This window comes from Podarcis melisellensis (assembly GCF_964234715.1).
Source record: "Podarcis melisellensis genome assembly, chromosome: 2".
Taxonomy (NCBI): domain Eukaryota; kingdom Metazoa; phylum Chordata; class Lepidosauria; order Squamata; family Lacertidae; genus Podarcis; species Podarcis melisellensis.
In genome coordinates this window covers 43,357,940-43,381,625 of record NC_138529.1, presented here as the reverse complement: position 1 = coordinate 43,381,625, position 23,686 = coordinate 43,357,940, and the positions used below count along the sequence as shown (strand labels likewise).

At 43.5% G+C, this 23,686-nt stretch overlaps 1 protein-coding gene across 1 annotated transcript; it reads left to right on the top strand.

Moving 5' to 3' along the window:
- Nucleotides 1-402: 402 nt before the first annotated feature.
- CCNJL (cyclin J like) lies at nucleotides 403-20,940 on the top strand. Its single transcript, XM_081899175.1, is given in 8 exon segments — nucleotides 403-608; nucleotides 1,577-1,689; nucleotides 6,164-6,175; nucleotides 6,177-6,272; nucleotides 12,952-13,162; nucleotides 15,882-16,181; nucleotides 17,197-17,356; nucleotides 18,094-20,940. Coding segments are annotated over 8 exon segments (1,362 nt in total). The 5' UTR covers nucleotides 403-586; the 3' UTR covers nucleotides 18,542-20,940.
- The last annotated feature ends 2,746 nt before the right edge of the window (nucleotides 20,941-23,686 follow it).

Here is a 23,686-nt window from a genome sequence, read left to right as displayed (position 1 = left end):
AATCAGAACAGTGAATCTTCTTCAATGCACTGCTTCCAGTTTAGATTATGCACCACTGAATTCACTAGGATTCATTTCTGAGTACATACGGTTAGGATTGCAGCTTTACATCCCAAAATAAGGAATTCTGTGCTCATGATGCATATTCATATGCCCTGACTAACCTCAGCAAGCGAGGAGCACATGTTAAATTTTATTATCTTCCTCCTACATCCTTCAAGCATGTTGGGCAGCCTTAACACTCAGGAAGACGCTGAGTAGTCATAGCACATCCATACTTGGAGTGAAGACTCTGTTGCTGATGGCATACCTTTAAGCAATGGTAAAGACTTCCACTGGGTATTCCGAGATTCTGATGTTTTGACAGTTGGGCAGTTGTTAAAGAGAGTTCTCAGAGATCCACTCAGAAGGAAGTTCATCCTTTTTTTACAGATCTCATATACCTGGTAATTATTTTAAGACTTTTATCTTCTCCAATAAATTCATGTGAGATGGCTCTCTTACAATATAGTTACAACCAATGACTACGCTAAGAAAGATCACCTCTGTAAACTAGCTACTTCCAGGGACACCACTGGAGCTTGTTATGCCAGGAGTCAACCTTGCAGGTGAATTTGCCTCTGGGATGGGGGTACCTTAGTGAGGCTCTAGAAATGGGGAAGTAAATCTGCAGCCATTGGATTAATTTCACAAAGGTGGAAGAAACCTTTAGGTCCGTCCCCCCCAAAAATGCTGCTCTTCTGTCCATTTAAATCAGGAATGGGGAAACCTGTGGCCCTTCAGAGGTCACTATGCTCCAACTCCCATGCGTCCCAGGCAGCATAGCCAATGGTTAAGAATGATGAGTGTTGTAGTCTGGCAACATCGGGAGGGACACAGGTCCCCCACCCCTGACTTAAACTGTTTTAGGGTATTGCGATTTATAAAATCAATATTATTATATAGTAGTAAGGTTGAACACAAGGGACGCGGGTGGCGCTGTGGGTTAAACCAAGGGAGTCTAGGACTTGCCAATCAGGTCGGCGGTTCGAATCCCCGTGACGGTGTGAGCTCCTGTTGCTCGGTCCCTGCTCTTGCCAACCTAGCAGTTTGAAAGCACGTCAAAGTGCAAGTAGATAAATAGGTACCACTCCGGCGGGAAGGTATACGACGTTTCCGTGCGCTGCTCTGGCTCGCCAGAAGCAGCTTAGTCATGCTGGCCACATGACCCAGAAGCTGTCTGCAGACAAACGCTGGCTCCCTCGGCCTATAGAGCGAGATGAGCACACAACCCCAGAGTTGTCCACGACTGTACGTAACGGTCAGGGGTCCCTTTACCTTTAAGGTTGAACACACCTAGCAAAATGCTGATTATTTCTTAAATTAAGCATCTGCTGGTAGGTGGTAAGAAAAAATAAGAATAGAAAGCTTTAATAAGAATAAAAAGTGAGTTTTTAAATGTTTTAATTTTGTAAACTGTTGCCTTTCCCATGTTGTGAGCCCCAAAATCAGATTTCCTGCAGTCAGAATACTTACTGTCAGTTCCTGCCCACATGTCTCACAGTGACATAACATAGCCATTATGTGCCTTCCGCAGGTCAAAGAAATCCAAGTACTTTTAAACCCCCACTTCCATGCCACCAGATATGGGAGCTGAAGTTTGCAAGGCTCTGGAAAGTGTCTATAGCTGAATACGATAATAAACCAAGGGTGAGTGGCCATGGAGGTTTGTATCTCATTATCTTGCTGGGTTTGTAAACACGTTACAAGGATGATTCACTTTTAAGCCTTTCCACCATTCATCTCAACTCTACCCAAAGATGGTGTTTTGCCTTACACTCTGGAAACTAATGACATGTGATTTCAGAAATAATTTGTTTTCATCTGTGTATATATGGCATTGGAATTGTGGAAAGGCAGACATAAACTTCTAGCTGTGCATTTTATAAGCGACAAAGAAGCAATGCATTACTCCAGTTTCAGTATAAATGTAAAGTTTAATGTTGCTGTGAACACTAGAAGCATCACCAGATTCTGCGTTCCACTCAGCTGGCACTTTTGTTTACTTGGCAACGAGGTCTTCGATAAGTAAACGCTACTCTCCAGATTCTGATTCTAGAATTCTAGGATTACCATCGTGGCCTGTTCTCTAATTTGTTATATTTTCTTCTCAAGCATGACATGTAGGTAGGCTCTTAAGAAACATGAGAAATTCCCTAAGTGTTGATTGGTGTGCAGTTTTATTCCAAATTGAGGTAAAAAATTGCTCTAGGTTTTACATGTCTAATCTGCCATAAGCAAGGAAGTAAACTAGAAGGCTGGCCTCAAAGTTTGTAATCCCCTGAGCTATTGCTTCTCATCCTTCTTAACTCCTAATCCCACCCACTTCTGTGGGCCAGGACAGCTATCAGTGCCCAAATCCTTCTAGTATTCCCCACCAAGAGAGATATCACACATTCGGTTTCATTCCTCTCAATCTTTCCCCATCCTTGCTTCAGCTATGCAATATCCCACCTGTTCAGTGTCCTCAGTTCCTCGGCAGCTGGAAAGCAGGTGGGAGTTTGCCACATGAAGACTGTCCCTTCAGGCGGAGAAGTACGGCATTATGATTCTGCCCTGCAGACTCTTATCCATCACCGGGATCAGCAGACATTCTTTCCCCCCTTGTACACCTAAGTCCAGGTTGCTTCCGCCCAGCAGGTACTATCTTCACAAGTAACTTAATACTGGTCCTATTTACTGTATCAGGAACTGTCTGCTTTGCCCTTGCTACAGCTGGCCTAGAAACAAGAATTTAGCAGAATTTGTATAATGACATCCTCATTCCGGGGGAAAGCTTTCCTTTCTGCTCACCTTTGCTGCTCACATTGAAAGCAAAACGAGGCCTGCCACTAAGAAAAGAAACGTTGGCAAAAGTTTATCAGGGCCAGTGTGTGTGTGCACGCACATTCATCATGACAGTTTTAAGAATAAAAAATGCAATTATTTCTCAAGCAGCCATATTTCTGCCATTAAATATAAACAAATCAGAAAAGGTGTTGCTTTGGGCAAACGATCCCCCCCCCCCATTTATTCCATATGTAAAGAAGCAAAAATAGTGATTTGCTGCACAAAATGCATGTGAGGGCAAATCAGTTTGCAAAACTTCAGAGTGCTTGATAAACTAGGATAGGGTACTCTATTTGGAACTAAATTCCCAAAACTGTATTTTAGAATAAACTGCAAAAGTTCAAGGGGTCCGTCGCTTTCCTTCCACATCTCTGTTTTGTCTCGTGAGGCAACAAGAGAAACAAAACTCTAAAGTCTTTTTCTCTCAGCGAGGAACTCTTCCCTATTAATGTCATAGTCGTGACCATTATTTAGTTGACATTCATATTTATCATTCAAAAGATTCGATGGAGTAAGGAAGGCATATTTTTCAGCAAGTTCATGAAGCTGTTGAGATCTCTTGATGATTTCTTAGATCACTCTGTTCAGTGAAAGAAACAGTTCTCTCTTCAACTCAGTTTCCTATGACAATTCAGCATCATCTCATGATTCTTCACCTGCCAACAGTTTCTTCTTTCTGCACTGACAACCCATGACTATCCCCAGATCATCACAAATTTCTTTTGTGTAAGCTACTGAATTGTTAACTAATTTGTCTCTATTTTCAGTTTAAAATGCTTTTAAAGCCTTGAGCTTCATGCCACATTGCTGTACTGTATATTCGGTCCTTTGGTTTGGAGGTAGACCTGTGTGTTGTCAGGTTCTAGAAGGATGGATTCCGAAAGCACAGGAAGGAAAACGATTGAAAAGTATCAGGCAGCACGCCATCATCTGACCTGGTACTTTCTTCTTCAACAGTTGAATGCACTTCTACAGCATTTAATATTTGTGAGTGGTTCTTTTTTACAACTCACAGCATCTCCCCGTGCATTCCACCGCGTTTCTACTACACGCATGACACTTTTGACCGGTGACTGAAGTCTTGGTGTGGCTTTGCCTTTTCCTATTTTTGTCTTAGAAGGAGGGGCCATCTCTCTATGGAAGAGTACCTGCTTTACATGCAGAAGGACCAAATTTAAATCTGGCATTTTCTCCGGATACGGCTTGGAAGCCTCCCACCTGGCAGAGCAGCTTTTAAAATGATAAGTGATTACACTGGGCTCAGTGCTTTCACATCCAAGTCCAGCTTTCCCAACATCTGATAACAGATAAATTGCTATTGTTATTACCTGCCCTTCGCCCTAAGGTCCTAGGATGGGTGACGTAAATTAAAACACTATGTAAAAACAGTTTAAAAGGACCTGTTGCATGGATCGACAGTGCAAACCTAAACCATATCTACTCAGAAATAAGTTCTGTTGTGCCTACAGCCACACCACCCTGAATGCACCCGATCCCGTCCGATCTCGGAAGTTAAGCAGGGTCGGGCCTGGTTAGTACTTGGATGGGAGAAATAAGTTCTGTTGTATTAAAATGAGGCTTGTTCCCAAGTAAGAAGGACTAGAATTTGCTTTCTTAATACGGCAAGAAAATGTGTTGGGGCCGGCATTACATTCTCCTTTAAATGCAGCTTATTATTATTACGTATTGGGGAAGGGAGGAATCCCGCAAGCCCAGCTGAGCTTTGAACTGGGCCAGTTTTGGAGGATTGGGGCACGATCCCGCTTACAGCGGTGGGAGACGAGCACCTATTACGGCAAGAGCCTCTTCCCTCGGACTACAACCGAGTCGATCCTACACCAGTTAGTGCCTCGGACCCCTTGCCTGGATTAGTTCGCTTTGAATGAAGCTGCGGTTTGGGCGCCTCTTTAAATTGCCCCGCAGGAGAAGCGGAGCAGCAGCAACAGCAGCAGCAGCGCCGAGAGGGTCTGGACAGGGGAGAGGGGCTCGGGCGGCGGTAGCCTTGGCAGCCTTGGCTTCAGAGGAAGTCCAAGGGCGGGCAGACAAATGAATGAATGAGCGAGCAAGCGAGCGGGACTCCCCCGCGCGAAAAGGAGCGCGGGAAGGCTGCTGTACGGAAAGAAGCGAAAGGGCTCCGCGGTGTGCGCGCGCGTGCGCAGTGCGGCGCCGGCGTGTAATCTCCCCCTCCTCCTCCTGGGATCTTCCATCCAGAGCAGGATCTGCGGGGGGAGGGAGGGAGGGAGGAGGAGGAGAGAAGCGGCTAAAGGGCGGGGAGATCACCTTCTCGCCCTCCTCCACCAGCTACACCGCGGGGAGCGAGAGGGGGGCGGATATGCATCTCACCTCCGCCCCTCCCGCCAGACTCTAAGTTCAACACTGGGGAACTGGTGGCGGAGGGGGGGGCGCGCGCAGAGAGATAAGTTTAAATGCTCCCCCTTCTGCCTGGGCTGCAGTATTTTTCCAGCAAGAAATAGCTGGATGCCGGGTAGGACAAAGGCTGGGGATCCCGGTTTGGAGGGCGAAGAGACGCAAAAAGGTAAGCGCTGCGTGGGCGGGCGCCGTCTTCGCACTTTCTGGGGAGTTGCGGACTGCGGGGGGGGGGCGTGTCGTGCAACTTGCAGTTATAGCTCTTTTTAATTAAACGTAGCCTGCCTTTAAACAAAGAAGTTGTGCAGTTATGAGTAGCAGACCGGGAAGGGGGGGGGGAGAGAGGGAGAGGTTTGTTCCCAAATCTTTGGAGGTAGTCAAGGTAACAGCCTTGGTGAGATCTCTGCAAAGAAGTGGTCGCGGCGAGGAGGTAGTAGATCTCTCAGGTGCCCTCCCTTCGGATGGGCTGGTGCAGATGGAGGCGTCCTTGGCGGCTTTTCTGCAAAAGGAAAGGGCGCGGGGAGGGGGAGGGACCCGTCTTGCAGGTAAGGCAGACCTGTGGCCGCCGAGATTCCTTGGGCGACTGTGGCCGCATGGAAATCTGCAATTTAATAAAGCGGGGAGAAAACCCGGGTGTTTGATAGAAGTTCGGTTGACTGAATTGGACCCCGGTAGTAAACGTAGATGTAATTGCCCTTTTCCCTTGCCCTCTCTCTTTGGGCGGGGGGAGGCGAGGAAGGTGAAGGATGTTACAACTAAAAGGTCTCAGCCAAAAGAACTTAATAACAGCCAGATCCCATGCAGGGACATGTGCCCTGAAGCCTCTTGATTTCCGTAGGATGGGGCTGTTGGGGTACAACCCATAAACAACTTGACTAGGTAGAAAATGTTGGTTAATCTGGTTCACTGTTTATTTCTCCCTACCTAGGTATTGCCTTTCCCCCCAGACCAGGTTTTGGATGGGAAGTCTAAAGATGGAAGAGCCATGGTGGAAAGGAGACCTTGCAGCCGAGATTCATCAGACTTTGAGGTTGAAGGTCAGTTAGCCTCCCTGTCTCTGCACTCTTACCTGCTCTGCCTTTGCTGAGTCCAAAACTTTTTTCCATGGTGGTTGATTCTTACAGTGAAAGACTGCAGTCCTCAATGCGCTTTAAATGGGAGCAAGTTAGAAGTACATTGCACCTTACACCTTGGTTGCGCTGTATGGAAGAAAGATACTGAATAGGTCGCTTTCGTCGTCGTCGTCCCCCATCTACCTCTAGAAGAAAGCAATATGTAATTACTCTGGACTCCATTGATAGTGTTGATTCCTATCCTGCTCCCATGTAGTGTGCTGTTGGAAAACAAAACAAAACAAATCTTAAATTGATACATTCAGCCAAATTATTTTTCAAGGTGGATGAGAGCCTGAATTGCATGCTAAAAAGATTGGCTCACTGTCTTCAACTCTCTTGCAAAAGCTGATAAGTAGTCACTGTAGATTAAAGAGGGAGTGCATAGATAGTTTAAAGCAGGAGACTGAGGCCTAGTCCTAAAGACAGTTATTTGGAGTCAATTGGATTTGTTTGCAAGAAAATGTGTGGTTAGGATCAGCAGCTTTTATGGAAAAGGGTGTGGTGACGCAGACAAGGAAGAGGGCCATATGAAAGCAACTTTTCAGTGGGGACTTGATTAGGACACATTCATTCTAAGAAGGATATGTGTGAAAGGGATATTGCCTTGCAAATGTGTCAGGGAGTTGTGATAAAGCTGACAGTATAGGTTTGTCCTGAAAGAGTCCCTTCCCTGAGCATATTCAGTGATGCACCTTTCTGAGCTCCTATAGCATGAAATATATACATTTACAAGGAAATGTCTCTCAACTGTGTTAAATTCCTTATTAGTTCTGGTGAAAATCCTTGCTTTAATATTGCGGGTGCTCTGCACCTGTGCTGGTCTGAAGTCTGAAGGTGCTGTTCCTTGCAAGCCTGCTCAGCTTCCTGTCCTCCACTATACCTAGCTTTTTGTCCTGTCCCTCCTCAGTGAGAGATGTTTCCTCTGTCTGGGGGTTTGTTCCCATGTCTTGGCAAAGGCAGTGTTTTTGTAGGGAGGGCCTTGAACAGGTGTCAAGCATGACTTGGGGGAAATGTGTCTTAGGTTCATGTTCCTGCTATTTGCAAGTATGGAGGGAGTGTCTGCATGTCGAGTGTTGCGTCTCAAATTAACCAAAAGCCTTGTGGCACTTTAAAGACCTAACAAAATTTATTATGGCGTAAGCTTTTGTCAACTACAGCCTGCTTCACTAGATGTATGACGCATCATCCTGAGTTGACAGGTTTATATGCAGAAAGAAAGAAAGAAAGAAAGAAAGAAAGAAAGAAAGAGAAAGAGGTTAGCCATGAAGTTAGAGGGAAATGGAGATGTCGGAAATACAGGTGGTGATAATTATGTTAAAAGTGTGGACGTATGTAAAATCTTTAGTGATCTTTCACAAAGCATTGTTGAGGATAACATACACATTCTGGCATGGGTAAGCCTTGAAGCATGAGGGTAATCTAAGAAATTGTCATGGACACAATGGAAGATCTTTTCACAAAAGGAAAACCAGTAATTCTCAGAACCCTCCACCAGCCCACACAAAACAGGCAATAGCAATAGGCTGCAGGGCATATATTTCTCACCCCCTCCTACACCTTCCTTTGGCTTGTATTTTTCCATTGTTCATTGTGTTCTTTGCTTACAATTGGAATATGTCAAAGTGAATATACTTGTTCAAGGTGAAATTTACACAGGAAAAGTAACTTGAATTGTTGTGTGTTTTCTTTGGAAAGAAAATTATGTATAGCTTTGTCTTTGTGTGTAACTTTTATATATATAGCTGAATGAAATGCCACAATAGACGGTTGCCCTGGGTCCTTTTAAATCCTGGGAAATAATGAGCAAATGTCAGGATTTCATTATAATTTGATTTTGTTATCATTTGGCACACCTGTCCCTTCTCAACAGTAGATAGTTTGGATGGTTTGCCAAGAGCAATGGGCAGGTCCACTGTCCCTCAGACCATGTGGTGGGCCGGACTATATTTTGGAGGGGGGGAATGAACGAATTCCTATGCCCCACAAATAACCCAGAGATGCATTTTAAATAAAAGGACACATTCTACTCATGTAAAAAACACACTGATTCCTGGACCGTCCTTGGGCGATTGGGCCGCATCTGGCCCACAGGCCTTGGGTTGCCTATCCCTGGCCAAGAACAACAAAAGCCCCTGAGTGTCTCAGCTAGCCAGAGAAAAAATCTTATCCAAGGGTTGGTTCACTTGTGTTTCCCACATGGCATACACACACGGCAGAGAGCTGACAGCCCATTGAAAGAGAGTATCCTGCACTAGGAATTGGTACTGTGTGTGTATTTTAAGACATACACATTCTAATTTTTAACCTGTACACAACGAAAAATGCCACCTGTGAATTGGCCCCAAGGCTTAAAGGAGAGAGTTATGTAATACTTGGTTGTCTTTAAGCTGCTACTTTTTATATATACCATACTTTTCCGTGTATTAGACAAGGTTTATGTAAAAAATAAACTGGGGTCGTCTTATGCATGGATAGTGGGTAGGGGTGACGGGTGATTGGTTGCAGCCACAAGCTGCAGATTGTCTTTGGTGTGTGATTGGTTGTTGTTTCAAGGGTTGCTCTGGATTGGCTGCCGCTGTGTCAATTGTGCTTGCGATTTCCTTACGCTTTTGGCAATCGGGCATCTGCTTGTTGCAGACTTGAGCGATTGTTAGCGAGCAACGTGAGCGATTGCAACTGTCGGGTTATTTACTGCACTCCCCCTCCCACCCCCAGAAAAAAAAACTTTGTGCCATTTTCTAAATTTGCCATTTTCTTATACACTGGGGCATGTTATACACGGAAAAAAAGTACGGTATTTGAAGGATATATCATCTTAGTTTTGTATATGTAACCCTTTCTGACATCAAACAAGAGGATGGAGGCAGATGTCACCGTAAAAAAAAAGTTTATTTTTCAAAAAACAATAACAACCACACACTTATTTCCAATAAAGAAAACAATACAGTAAAACAACGGAGTCCAGCAACTTTTCTGGATTTTGAATAAAGAATCCCATCTCCATTATTCTTCAACTCTCGCTTAATGATATTTCTGTCTGTTGTAGCAATTGTAAGGCTCTTTGGTAGGTGCTAGAGGGTTTTTAATGGTCCTTTTCTTGCAACTTGTGTTATATATTAATTGTATTCCGTGGGTTCAAATTGCAATACGTAACTAAAGTGCAAGTAATAAAAGAAGCAAGATAAAATACAAATAATAAAAAATGCTTATCAGCATTTAATGTGATGGCCGTTCCATCTCCTATCTTCAACCCAAATCCATAAGTATGGTATGGATTACCTGAGTGAAACTCATTGGAAACAGTTTGTGAACCCCTGGACTCGTGATGTCATGGTGCTGTGTCCATCCGCACTGCACTCAGTGGAGTGGCAAAATGTCTGGTTCCTAAATTGCACAAGGAACCTCTGCAAGTAGTTTTAGGCATGTGAACGGCAGCAACAACAGACTAGGGGTTGGGGACAGGCAGCTCTTCCTCCTGTCATCGCATGAGGGAGAGGGACTCCACGCCAGTTTCAGTGTCTATCAAGGCATGGCAACAGCCTGGGCTGAGTTTCACAAAGCTTTGAAGCAAGTAGGGATTGGTAAGGTTTACATTGGAACTTAATCCTTCAAAAGCCACCATGTAGTTATCCCAGGTAAGTGGACTGGTGACTGGAGACATCAGAAGGCAAACAAAACAATGCTTTCAAGTGGCAGCAGTCTGGGGGATCAAAACTTGTTCATATACCCATGCAATGTGTAGGGCATTCGGTTCATTTGTATGTGCTTTTAAGCCTGCTTTTGTGCCTTATGCTTTATTGTACAGTAAACACAATCTTTCCCCAGTAACCCACAAGCAGTGTCGGCTTTAAATAACGCAATATATTTACGTAGGATGCCTTCGTTTACCCAAATTGCCATGCCTTCCGTGTCAGCTTGTTGTGCAACAAACTTACTCTTGCGCTGCTAGGCTTTTCCTCCTCCCCTTCATTCAGCACCAGATCTCTTTTTGAAGATTTGGCAGGCCCTTCAAAGCAGATGTGGGCAGCAGAGGGAGGGAAATCTGTGTTGTGTTCCCTGGCGCAGTCGGTGTTGGATAGTGCCTACAGTATTTATTGAGTGCCCAGCAGATGATGTGATGGTGTCCATACTGCTGAGATGAGAAACCTGTGGCTCTCCTGATGTTGAACTACAGCTCCCATCATCCCTGACTGCTAGTCATGCTGGCTGGGGCTGCTGGGAGTTGGTTGTCCACCATAATCTGGAGGAGCACACGTTCCCCATCCCTGCCCTACTGACTTCACATAACATTAGTTCTCATTTAGAAATGCCAAATGTGTGTGGAGGAGTGATGGCAGAATGATGCCCAGTCCTGTACCAAATGGTGTGTCAGTACAGGTGGCGGCCATTTTGTGTGCGTTCAGTTGATGTGTGATCTCGGATGCACAGGTCATTTTGGAAAGAGAATGTATGCACATGGTTTCTATGTTGTGGTACATTGTCGGCCTACGGATCTTCATTTATTGTAAATGAAGATTTGTGTCCATAGGGTGGGGTGTAAAGGTGGTGTTTTGAGTTGTACAGTGAGCATTGTAGAATTCCTTGCTAGTTGAAAGGTGGCGTGTTTTGGTTTAAAACAACTTTTCTGGAAAGCTGGATCCTTCAAATACAGCCAGCTCAACTCCATCCCTGCCTGGGATGTTTTTAAAACCTTCATCTGGAATCTGCTGAGGTCAAATGAGATGTTGCCTCTTGGAACAAGACTGGAGGCTTCCATCTAATAATTGTTATGTTAGCTTGTGAATGGGCCTTGTGTCTAAACAGACAGATAAGCATGTTTGCCTGAGGAAATGGGTCCTCTTCACCTTCACATAAATATTTACAGTGCTGTCCTTTTATGTAAGAGGTCTTATCTTGCAGTTGGTTAAGAAGTAATTCATGAACTGGCTTATCCTTTAAAAACTAATTTCGTCCCATTTTCATACTTTTAATACAGTGGACCTGTAAGTCTTCAACTTTAAATTTCTTGTCTGGGCTGCAATTTCATTTTATGCAGTTTGATTAAATAGTGCCCAAAATGACTATGTAAGTCATTGAAAAGTTATTGACTTGTTCTGAACCCGTAAATGGGTGGTTTCTAAATTCTTTACTTGGGAGAGCCAACAATGGAAGATAAACTTTCTTTTGAATTTGCCTTTGGATTCCAACCTTCTGCTGAATTTGCCTCTAGCCCAAACAAGACCTGAAGCCAACTCCTTGAATGCCTAAATTAACATGTCTTAAGTTTTCTAGTGTAAGTAGCAGCTGTTGGGGCCCTGAGCAGGATTGAGATGTTTAATCCAAAACACACTGATACGGAAGGGGGGGCATGTCTTCTTCACCTTCTTCTTCGCTACAATATATCCATTTATTTCCAATTGTCAATGTCAAAAGGGACTAAAATCTATAAAATTCATAGAAAATCAACGTGCCAATTTGCTCAATTTCTCTAGGACTCCATGACACCTCCCCTGTCCTCCATAATCCCTCAAGCAAGGTGTCAAGACCCTAATCCTGTCAAATCACTCTGCCAAGCCTTTCCTCCAGGCAATGCCAGTACATGGACCATTGTCTTCTCATCACCTGTACTCAGGATGTGCTTATCTGCGCATATCTCCAGCTCTGCATATTCCCCCCTCCCTCCTCCATATATTAATCCTGTGTAACCCAACCTCTTCTTAATGTATTCATGATGTAACTGGGATGTGTTTTGCACTGTATTCTGGGGCATGGAGGGAAGTTTCAAAAGTTAATGTCACCCCTTTCTCACTGTTCAATCTCGCCTTGAACCTGTTGCGCAATAAACTTGGATCTTCTGCGGCTTGCTCCTGTCTCCGGCTGAGCTCATTTTCCTCCGCAGGGACCCACGGACTTAGTCCGATGAGCTGGGTGGCAGAGCAGCCTCTCACCCAGATTTTACCGTAACACACACACGGGGGGGAGCGCTTTTCCCAGGTCTAATAGGTGTGACACAGTTGTTAATGAAAAATTAATTGTACACCTGTAGGATTGATTTTAACTATGCTTTGAATATTGTATTTTTTGTATTTTATCTTTGTATTGTACACTGCTTTGGTGACCTCAGGCTGTCAAGCAGTTTATACATTTGTACAATAAATAAAATAATAGCTCCCCTTAAAAACTAACAATTATTGTGGCAGTCCATGAAAGGTTATACCGTCATAAATGCATTGGTCTTTAATGGGCGCAGCAGTCTGTTTATTTCTTTAAAAATAATGTTGGTTCCTGGTCTTGAGCCCTGTGGGAGGGGATTGCTAGCTGATGGTGGGTTGTTGTTGTTGTTGTTGTTGTTGTTGTTTAGTGTGGCTCTCCCCCTGCCCATTGCCTGATTCTCAGGAGTATGAATAGTTGTCACAAGTTGCATTGTCTTTCAAAACAGGTTGGATATTCACCCAGAACAAGAGCTGGGTTGCTTTTTATTGCGTTAGTTGCTAAGCACTTGCCAGAACAGGTGGTGGATGGTGATCTGTGGATTTTGGCTTCTGAAATGGATATTCATGTTAATACCCCTTCTCTCTCTCTCTCTCTCTTTCTCTCCTCCCCCTCCTTTGTGTTGCCATAGGAGCTGAAGCTGCCCGTGTACAAGGCCCATTCTCCACAAATCGGGATGCGGCGCTATTTTGCTGACCTCTTGGCCATCCTCAGTAGCCGCTGCCAGCTCTGCCCCACAGCCCGACACCTTGCCGTGTACTTGCTGGATCTCTTTATGGACCGCCATGATGTTGCTGTCAAACAGCTCTGTGTCATCTCGATTGCCTGCCTCCTCCTTGCAAGTGAGTAAGCTTGCCTGTTAATGCATACATGCAGTTGCAGTTATTACTTGTCCGTGGGGGGACAAGTAAGCTGTTTATCGGTTAAATGCCCTAAGCCGATGGAAACATTTTTATTTCAGTTCATTAATTTTAGGTTGTTTATTTTGAGCAGGTACCATCTAAAGCATTTTTGAAACCATGGAACAGGGAAAGACTATTGGTCCTGCCCAGAGGAGTATGATATAGTTGACTATTGCTCTTTGCAGTTGCTTTTAGAACAGAGTATCAACAACTTTGCCTAGAATTTCCTGCAGTGATGTACTTCTCTTTTGCTTGTATGGGGAGGAGCCTTAAGTTTCAAGCTGTGCTTAAGAGAAAAGGGATTCTCAGCTGTTACAGAGAGTAACAGGTTCATTTTTACGCCCTTTAAATGAGGCCGTGGGTGATGCTTTTCCTTCAGATCACCCCTTGCATTACTGTATTATTCAGAGCCTGTGGTGCCCATCACATTGACATTTAAATATTACTTGATAATTGTGGATTGAGCCCATGGAAAGGGGTTCCTGTTACATTTAGAGGGCATCTGTGATCCCTGCCATATTATATTCATGGAGAGCAGATACTGTGCCAGTTCATTCTCAAACTGCAGCCCTTTTTATTTACCGTATTTTTTGCTCTATAAGACTCACTTTTTCTCTCCTAAAAAGTAAGGGGAAATGTTGTGGGCGTCTTATGGAACGAATGCAGGCTACACAGCTATCCCAGAAGCCAGGAACAACAAGAGGGATCACTGCTTTCGCTGCACAGTGATCCTTCTTGCTATTCTGGCTACTGGGATTCAGAATATATTTTTCCTTATTTTCCTCCTCCAAAAACGAGGTGTGTCTTGTGGTCTGGTACATCTTATAGGGCGAAAAATATGGTACTTACCTAGTGATCCTTTAGAAAAACATAGTTGTCAGCCTTGCAGAGAGACACGTGTCCTAATAACCCAAAGCTTTGTACAAGGGAGAAAATGCAGGTGAGTAACTTCGGAACCAACCCTTAGAGTAGCCTTCCACAATATGGTGCCCTGTCCATGGTCCTCTCTGACCACTGGCCATGCTAGTTGAGGCCAATGGTGAATTGGTGTCCATCTTCGACAGAGGGTCCAAGAGCAAGTTAGAGCCTCTCAAGTCTCTTTTTAAAGACTACAGCTGGCAAAAATAATAATTGCAGGTGGATTAATTATTATTATTCTTAATAATAATAACAATAATAATAATCTAATTGTTCCCCGGCCAGAGCCGGGCTCAGGGCAGCTAACATCATAAAACTAACACAGTATACAAAGAACATAAAAACAGGCAATCAATTAATTAAAATACATCTTAAAATTAATTCAGAACAAATGTTATAAAGGACCTGTGAGCAGGCTAGGAGGCCTCTTTAATGCTTATTCTTATACAGAAAAAAAGAATCACACTGAACCCCGACCAAAGGCCTGGCGGAACAGCTCCGTCTTGCAGGCCCTGTGGAAAGATGTCAAATCCCGCAGGGTCCTGGTCTCTTGTGAGAGAGTGTTCCACCATGCCGGGGCCACGGCTGAAAAGGCCCTGGCTCTGGTCGAGGCCAGTCTAATCTCCCTGGGGCTTGGGATCTTCAGAGTGTTATTATTTGCAGACCTTAAGGTCCTCCGTGGGGCATACCAGGAGAGGCCGTACGAGGGTCCTAGGCTGTATAGTGATGAGCATTGTGTCACAGTAGTTGTTGTTGTTGTTTTTAAAGACCAGTCCTTGATGAGGGTGGCCGCAGTGTTTTCAGAAGCACCTAGATTCCAAGGGAGCAATCTAGAAAGGAGATAAGGAAGTGGTTGTAAAACTACAAAAGCAGCAGAAGCTGTTCAGTGTCTTATGGCTGCTACCCTTCCTCACTCCATTGTCTGGCCTTTGTATTCCACTCTGGCAAAAAGGCGGGGCAGGAGAGAAAACTTTTCTACTGCATGTTATCTTAAATCCTGCTAGGCTGGAAAAATATTGATAGCAAATAAAAGAAACTTGTCAAACTGGAGGAAAAAGAATTTTTGGAATTTGTTAAAGTAGAGACTGGACTGGGTTCTTCCAAGGCCTATAAATTTAAATGTTGAGCAGTGCCTGTTGGAAGGGTTGGGATAGTTGTTTAAATCGCACTTTCCTATTAGTAATAGTTGACATAAAATAAAAGTGTATAATCAGATAACCAGATTGAACATAACGTGTATTTTCCTCCTTTTTCTTTGAAGTGTGGGCCAGCATTTTTCCATATGTGCTGGTCTTGGTTATGTACTGTATTGCATATTTATGTAAAATAATACATTGCTTTCACACATTGTGAGCTGCTCTAGTTTTCTTCCATGTTGTCTCATCACTGAAAGTGGACTGCATGCTTTTCCAAACCTCCCATAATTTTGTATTCTGTACTATTTGTGTTTGACTAGAGCAGGCATAGGCAAACTCGTCCCTCCAGATGTTTTAGGACTACAACTCCCATCATCCCTAGCTAACAGGACCAGTGGTCAGGGATTATGGGATTTGTAGTCCGAAAACATCTGGAGGCCCGAGTTTGCCTATGCCTGGACTACAGTTTATCTCATGCAGTGGCAACGGCTGGCTGATAAATCTCTGAATTTTGGGTTTTTCAGCATTGGCTTCTAGCTGAGTTCAGTAAATCTAGATGGAGAGAATGCCTTGAACTCAAGTGGCTTGTTCTTTCTTTTCAATAGGCAAGTTTGAAGAGAAGGAGGACAAGGTGCCCAAACTGGACCAGCTGAACAGCTTTGCCTACATGTGCAGCCTTAACCTGGCGCTAACCAAGAAAGACCTGCTGAAGATGGAACTTCTGCTCCTGGAAACTTTTAACTGGAATCTCTGTCTGCCAACCCCAGCGCATTACATTGATTACTACCTCTTTGCCTCTGTTAGTGAGAGCGATCTGCACAATGGCTGGCCTATCACGTCCGTGACCAAAGTCAGAGCTTTCATGGAGAAATATTCTCACTATTTCCTAGAAGTCTCACTGCAAGGTAATTTATTGATCCAGAGGCCCAAGGCACATGTCTGCCTTGCAGTAGCCTCTATCAGGATTATAGCAGTCCTTGGATATGGGGAAACATTGCGTTTAATGCACAAAAATATTTGCCTCACCTTAGAAAAGGCATGAAATCAAAGCTCAGGCTTTGGCAAAGGGAATTCTTGCTCTTTGAGGCCTTGTTTTGGGGTTAGGCATACTCTGGACCAAGCTAACCCACAACTAGTTTTAATATATGGGGGCTGGGTAGAGGCTGCCACAAGTAGAATTCCACTCTCAGGATTCTCCTGTTGAAGGGAAGCTGGAAATGTGATTTTCATCCATTTCCCCTCTACCCTGCAGCTCCATAGGAGTTGGTTGTTGTCTTTTTGTGGAAGAAGTGTGATTTCAACCCTATGTTTGCCACTGCTTACCTCAGAGCAAAGAAGCCAACCTTTGCTTCTACAACTTGGGATAGTAAGCTTTTGCCACCCCACAAGGAAGAAGCAAATTTGAGAACCAGTAAAAGCCACATTTCCTCAATTTTGCCCCTAAGCCATTGCAAAATATAAAAACGAAATATGCCATATTTGGATCTTAAAGCCAGGCAATACTTGGCATGCAGTACTGCATGTTTGTCTGGAAGTAAAGCCCACGGAGTTTAATGGCGTTTTCTTTCCAGTATGATTGCAGTCTTAAACGGTCTATAAAATCTGAGATCAGATGGCAACGATCTGTCAGATGCTGGGTTAAGAGCGCCCATCGAAGCCTGAGTTATTGCCCATAATAAAAGTTGCACTGCACACACAAAGAGACCACAGTAGATTTAGTGGCATTGCTTGCAAGAAATGCTGACCTAAGTTGACTTGCTCTCTCTTGAGCCAAAGCTGTCATTGTGGTGTCTTAGTCTCCAGCCAGAAGGCTTATACATCACATTAGCCTGCTGCCAGACTTATTGGAAGAAGTTGACAAAGTCTTGCCATTTATGGATGAAGGTGCTGGGCCTAATTTTGAAATTCCTTTTCTTCCAGATCATGTTTTTCTCTCATTCCGGCCTTCTCTCGTTGCTGCTGCTTGTGTGGGAGCCTCGCGCATCTGTCTTGAGGTTTCTCCTTCTTGGACCGCACAGCTCCAGCTGTTAACGTGTTATTCCTGGGAGCATCTTGCTCCATGTATCGAACTCATGCTTGTGTAAGTTTTGAATAAAAACAGCCACCTGATGAACATTGTTTTATTTATGTGTTTGTTTTTTCAGGCGACTAATACATCAAATTATGCGGGCAGAATTTCAAACATTAACATCTATGTGGTGTGACTCCATGTTGACTGCAAACATGTAGCGTCCCCGGTGCCCTAGCTATTTACAGTTGACATAGCTGCCTGCCTTATTAATAATACTCATGCAAAGATCCAAAAAGCCTCAGTGGTAGAGCTGGTAAGCCCACTGGGAAACCTTGTTCCCTTTCTGTGCAGATGAGCGCAGTTATTTATGACATGGCTAAATTTGGTGGCCCATTCCTTTTCTTTAAAAGGTCTGGTACACACATCCAGACCCTGGTCTACTAATTTCTCATTGCTGATCTAGGACGTAAGATGGCAAATGGTATTTTGGTGTCTGTAACTTTATTGTAAATACTATAATTTTCAGTGCGGCTTTTGGAAACATGATTCTAAAACATTCCATGCCTGCCAAACGGCCTGGAGCATTCCCAGACATAGGTGTAGAGCAGTGTTTCCCAAACCTGGGTCTCCAGCTGTTTTTGAACTACAATTCCCATCATTCCTGACAACTGGTCTAGGGATGATGGGAGTTGTAGTCCCCCCAAAAACCCCAGCGATTGCTAGTTACTTACCTGTCACATTTTATTTTTTTCTGTTTCAAAACCCTGGTCTTTAAGCTTGTGTGTGATTTTATTTTTATCTAACAGAGCTCATGATAAGGACATCAAAGAAGCCAACAAGGAAAAGGATCGTGTGAAGCTGTTGCAGCAGCAGCAGCAAGTTGTGGAAAGCCTCACCCTTCAAACCCCGACTCAAGTTCTTTTCCAGCAATCGCGTTATCATCCCCTGGCCCAGCATTCGGCTGTTGTTCCGCAGTTCCACTCCCCAATCCAGGATCTGTGCTCGGCTTACCGGGACTCTTTACAAGCTCCTCGACTGAGTGGCCTTGCCTCGGGCCACCATAGCGATTCCCTGCATTCCTACTCCACCCTGCAGGCCAGCTTTCAGCCTGTTTTGCAAACAGTGTCCATTCAAGGGCCTATCACCATGCAGGTAGCCATTTCAACGGAGCCCAGGCACTGCCTTGCTCTGACCTATGGCAGTAGCTATTTTAGCGGGCATCCTTCTTACACAACAGGTTGTTTTGATGGATGAGCACCTGCAGAGGAAGGGGGTGAGACAGGACCAGTACATCTTGGAAGGAAAACATTGGTGGTATGTAAACTGAGTTGCACCTGCCACCATAGAAAGGAGCTCAATGAAGCAACTACTTGCCAATAGCTTGGACGAAAACAAATCCCTCATTGATTTTTCTTTTTTCTTTTTAACATTTAAAACATGGGTGCCTTTCCTGCAGAAGCAAGATTTTTCTGAGAAGAAATGCAAAAATATACCTCGAAATTCATGATGCTACTTTTGCAAGAGTGACTTACTGAAATTGGGGTGGGGTGGGGAATGTAGACACGTCCCTTTCCTCTCCTTGCTTCCGTCCTCCATAGAAGGGGTGCCAACGAACTTGAAATAAATAACACTGTAATTAAAAACAGTACTCTGAAAAGCAGAAACCTGGAGAAACTTCTGGCCATCAGATATACTTGTATGATGGCTCTCCCGTGAACACAGTTTGTAGTGGCAGCTCATAACACTGGAGCCTTTTGTTGACACTAACAAGGCTTATATTTCCTTGATACCTCTGAAACTGTCACTGGAATTTTTTTAATGAATGTTCCTTGCTGTGCTTTGACTGGAATTTTCACAGAACAAGACTTTAAGCTTGGAACACAAGTCAAACCACTTTTGCCTTAATTTGTCTGGTGAGACATCAGTAGACAAAACACCACTTGGGCCTCAAGTTTATCGTATTTTTCTTAAAATGTAATCTTAACTTTACCTCTAAAATATTTAAGATGCTGCTGCCTTAAGTAACTAAATGATCATTTTGTGGGAAAACATGGTTTACAACTTATGTCAGGGATTAATGTTTACTTGAAAACAATTCATTGTCAAAATGTTCTTAATATTGCAGGAATCGCTGCCTTTTAGTGTGGTATGTTTGGTCTTGCCGTTTGAGTTAGTTATCTAAATATGGACAAATGTGTGTGGAAGGAGTTGATTTTCTTTTTAAAGGGATCCATGAGTAAGGGAACCTGAGGTAACCTTGGAAACTGGTCAGTCTTAAAAGCTGCAGTCCTTGAACCAGAGTTGAGGCTGTTCGTTTACAGCCTGCGAAGACATTAGGCTACCGTTTACTTTAAGCAAAGGCCTACTGATAATTTTTAAAAATCACAATGTCACTTAATAGAGACACCATTTTAGCTCTTGTACACCCAAAGGCTTATTCTCTCTCCCCCTCCCTTCCCCCATTACTTGAGAGTGGAGCCACACATGGTGGAGAAAGCAAAGGATTATGAAGCCTGTGTTTTACTGTGTAAACGGAATCCTAAACTGTAGTGAGGCACTTGCAGGAACATAAAACAGGGAGCTGCTGCTTACCCCACCTACCAGTTCCCCCATGCAAATGTTACTCCCAAGCCATTTAAATTTCTTCCCCATTTCCTAAGAGGCACCAAAATCAAGAGCGAAGCCTGTCTGATGGGGAAACAGCTGATGTCGAGGCAGGTGTAGAGGGAAAACTCAATTGATAGGTGACAAGTACTCAACCCAGCCACTTAGATTTTATTCCTGCTCCCACACTCCACATTTGCAGTACCTCTGCAAATGCAGATTTGGGAACGGAGGGTTTGCCAGATTAACGTGATGTTTTGCCTTAAGTCCCATTGATTCATTGCAGTTTAGTTCCACTTATCTGTACTTCGGGATCATGATCTTAACTATACTGGTGCGATTAAGCTTCCCTCAGGATTTCTGTGGGTTTGGGTTTTTTTTGAAGATTCCTGCTAGAATATGATATTCAGCTGTTTGTCCTGTTAGTCACTGAAAGCCAGTATTGTTTGTGAAAAGGGTTCTCAGGATTGCAATACAGACTATGTGCAATATATTGCTTTTATTCTGTCTAGAGTCCTGTGTGTGTGTGTGTGTGTGTGTGTGTGTGTGTGTGTTGGTAGGATGTTTGTCATTCTGCTTTTTAAGTTATATAATTTTTAGAAAAATAGTTCGTGAGAGGGTTGAGTTGGATTTTAGAGTGCAGAATTGTGTTTCCCCTTTTCAGAGGAAGTACGTTGGTTGGGCACTGATGTCTCTAAAGTGTACTGTAGTCTGGGCATGTCACACTTTAAGCAAAATGAAAGTAGATGTTGTGTTCCCTTTTTGTTACAGATTTAAATGAAAAGTGTTTATGCAAAAAATTAGATGTGTACATTAGTATCCGGAAGTTTTCTTTTTGTATTTATATACGACTTGGTATCTACAATATTTTGTGTGTTGTAAACAAATTTTAACCACCTAATTGTGTAAATACTACTGAGGAAGCTCTGGTTGTAGAATCCAATGTGTTCATTTTATTAGCCTTGCAGAGAAGCCTCCCCCGCCCCCATTTGACATTTGTAAGTATCTCCATCTTACAGTAGGTTATTCAATAAACACAGTGCGAAATACTGATCTGCTTGTCCGCTTTTTGTATCTGCTTGTCCTACGAAGAAGGGTCTACCCACACTATTTGTGCCCTCGGGTGATTCGCTTTATTGAAGTATTTCACAGTTCCATTAGTAATCATTAAAGTTCTTCTCAGTAAAGTTCTTCTCAGTATTTGCAGGTGAATGTGATGTTTTCCTAGTATATGATGCTTTATTATTTCATTGGCTCTTAATATGCTTAGAACTGCAGCAGTGGATCACACACATTTATCCTAACTCGTTTCAGCCTCCCGTTAGCTCAGCATTGCAGTTAGATCTAGAGTCGCCGGACTTCATTCAAGTCATTTATGAAAGAAGTAACAACGAAATGGGACATGCTACAATATGGTACAAGGCTTTGGAAGAAAGGCTTTGGGAAACCATGTCTGCAGCTGCTTCCCTTTCGGATGTGTACATTTCCCGCCCCCGCCCCTTGTAAAAACCCATCATGTTGCTATTGGCATGATGATTATCATATGATAAACTCATTTCTTGGTTCGCTGCAATTTGTGATGGCAAACCTAAATTCATGACAGCAGAGTGGTTTCATTTAACTATAGTTGCACATGGCAGTTACGTATGACTTGAGAAACCTGTTTGTGGAATGATTGCTCTGAGTTCTGCGTACATCCTTTGCATAGACTGATGGCAGCAGGATTCCTCAAGGGCCTCTTCCGATGATGCTCCCGCCTATTAATTGTTCAAGTGTGTGAGAGCCTTGGATCTGTGTGCATGTTCCTGGCCCCCGTCAACTCTACTGCCAATGTTAACCAAATGGTTGGCAAGGTACCATAATGTAGAATTTCACACTGGGCAGCCAACTCATGACGGAAGGTGATTATATATGTAGGGTTAGGGGAGACTGTTCAAATATTGGTGGGATCAGCTGGCATAGGTCTTGCTGTCTGTATGCAATGTGCCCATTGTCATGGCAGGAAGTCAGAACAACCTGTATTTTTTATGACAGCTTAAGACACTTAAAGTGGAGCTCAACTCAGCAACTTGGGAAACATGAATGGGAAGAGCAATGTGTTTCATTTACTGACTACTTTTAGCTTGCCACATGTGCAGAAGGCTCTTGGAGTGGGAGAATTGCTGATCATCCCCTCTGTGTCCCTGAAAATGTAACTCCAGAGGATTTGGGGTTGTGGCACAAGTGGGCTTGTGGCAGAGTGGGAAGCAGGAAATACATTAGCCTTCCATTTGCAAACTGTTTGGCTCTAAGCCCTCTTCTTTGCTATGTCTAAAAAGAGCCCCTGAATGAGCAACTGCTTTCTTCGTGGCTTGTGACAAACTAAATTCAAAGCTGTGTGACTTCTAGAGCTATGGACACTTGGAAGTTGAACATAATTCAGTATCTTGGGACACTCGGCTGTCATGGATTTTAAAATCAGTTACTCTTAATATTGCAATTGTCTACCTTGCAAAGTTGCAAATGCGATTTGAAAGTGTGATGATGCATGATGAATTATCACCTGCTGGCCATCTTTTTTTGCATGCACACAAATATAAAATGCCCTGTTTATTAAAGACTCAGAAATGGGACTTTGAGACATTTTTAACTGAATGAACAGCTACACATAAGAAAATCTAGTGATGTGAAGTTGTATTTATTTCTAAACCACCTATTCTAAAATTAATGCTGAAGTGAGTTGTGAATACCATTGTTTGGGGAAGTTTTTAATGTTTATTGCTATATTGTGTTTTTAATATTCAGTTGGGGGCCACCCAGAGTGGCTGGGGAAACCCGGTTGATGGGCAGGGTATAAATAAATAAATATTATCATCATCATCATCATCAGAGTGGATACTTGATGTAAAAAGATGGGACCTGCTTTCCTATAGAGAAAATATCACTGCTGACTTTTTCTGGCAGAGAAGTTGAAGGCTTCTGAGCAAATGCTAACCAAACTCCTTTTTGGCTTTCAAGTTACTTGTATTGAATTGGTGAAGGCCTAGAAAAAGAAGTTCAAATAATATTTTCATCCTTGGTTGCTTTATAATGCTAGGCAGTAGAGATAGTAGATCCAAATTAAATAAAGTGTGCCTTAACCTTAGTCTTTTTGGCTCAGTTGGCCTCAAATTCTGAATAAATTTGTCTCGGTGCCCTTCTGCAGACTGTTTTTCTATTGTACTCATTAGGAAGCTTCCCTTTGGCTGGATGGTGTCTAGACAGTGAGAGCCAGACAAAGGTACTTATTTCTTGTCTGAAATTCAGTGCCATTTCCAAGGAAGGGTAAATTGGTGTGGGTGGGAGGAGGGGTAGCAGCTGTGTAAAGGTGCAGCAGAGCAAACATCTGTGCTTAAGTTTTGGGAGATGAAAGTTCAACCCCTGATTTCAGATGGAAATGTGGCATCATCTCCCATCAGTCAGCAAGCAGGAGCCTTAAAGGATTTGTGCATTGTGAGCTCTGACTTTGGAACACATGCTCGGGCCTGGTTGCTAAGTGACTGTGCAAGATGGAGCCCCAACACATGGCTTCCCTGTAATGGAGAGCGCAGCATCTGAACATGTGTTCTCTTGTTTTTCCTCCCTGAGAGCTTAAAGAACAGTAGAATATTGTTGCCTGATCCTTCTAACTAATGAGCTTATCTCTTGTTCAAGGAATTGTGTTTGCCGTGTGGGAAGAAACAAGCCAAATAAACTCAGCACATGCAAAATGCAAACATTTGTGAGTGCTCAGAGGAGCAGGAGCCCAGTAACAAAAATATGAAGTTGTCCTTGAAA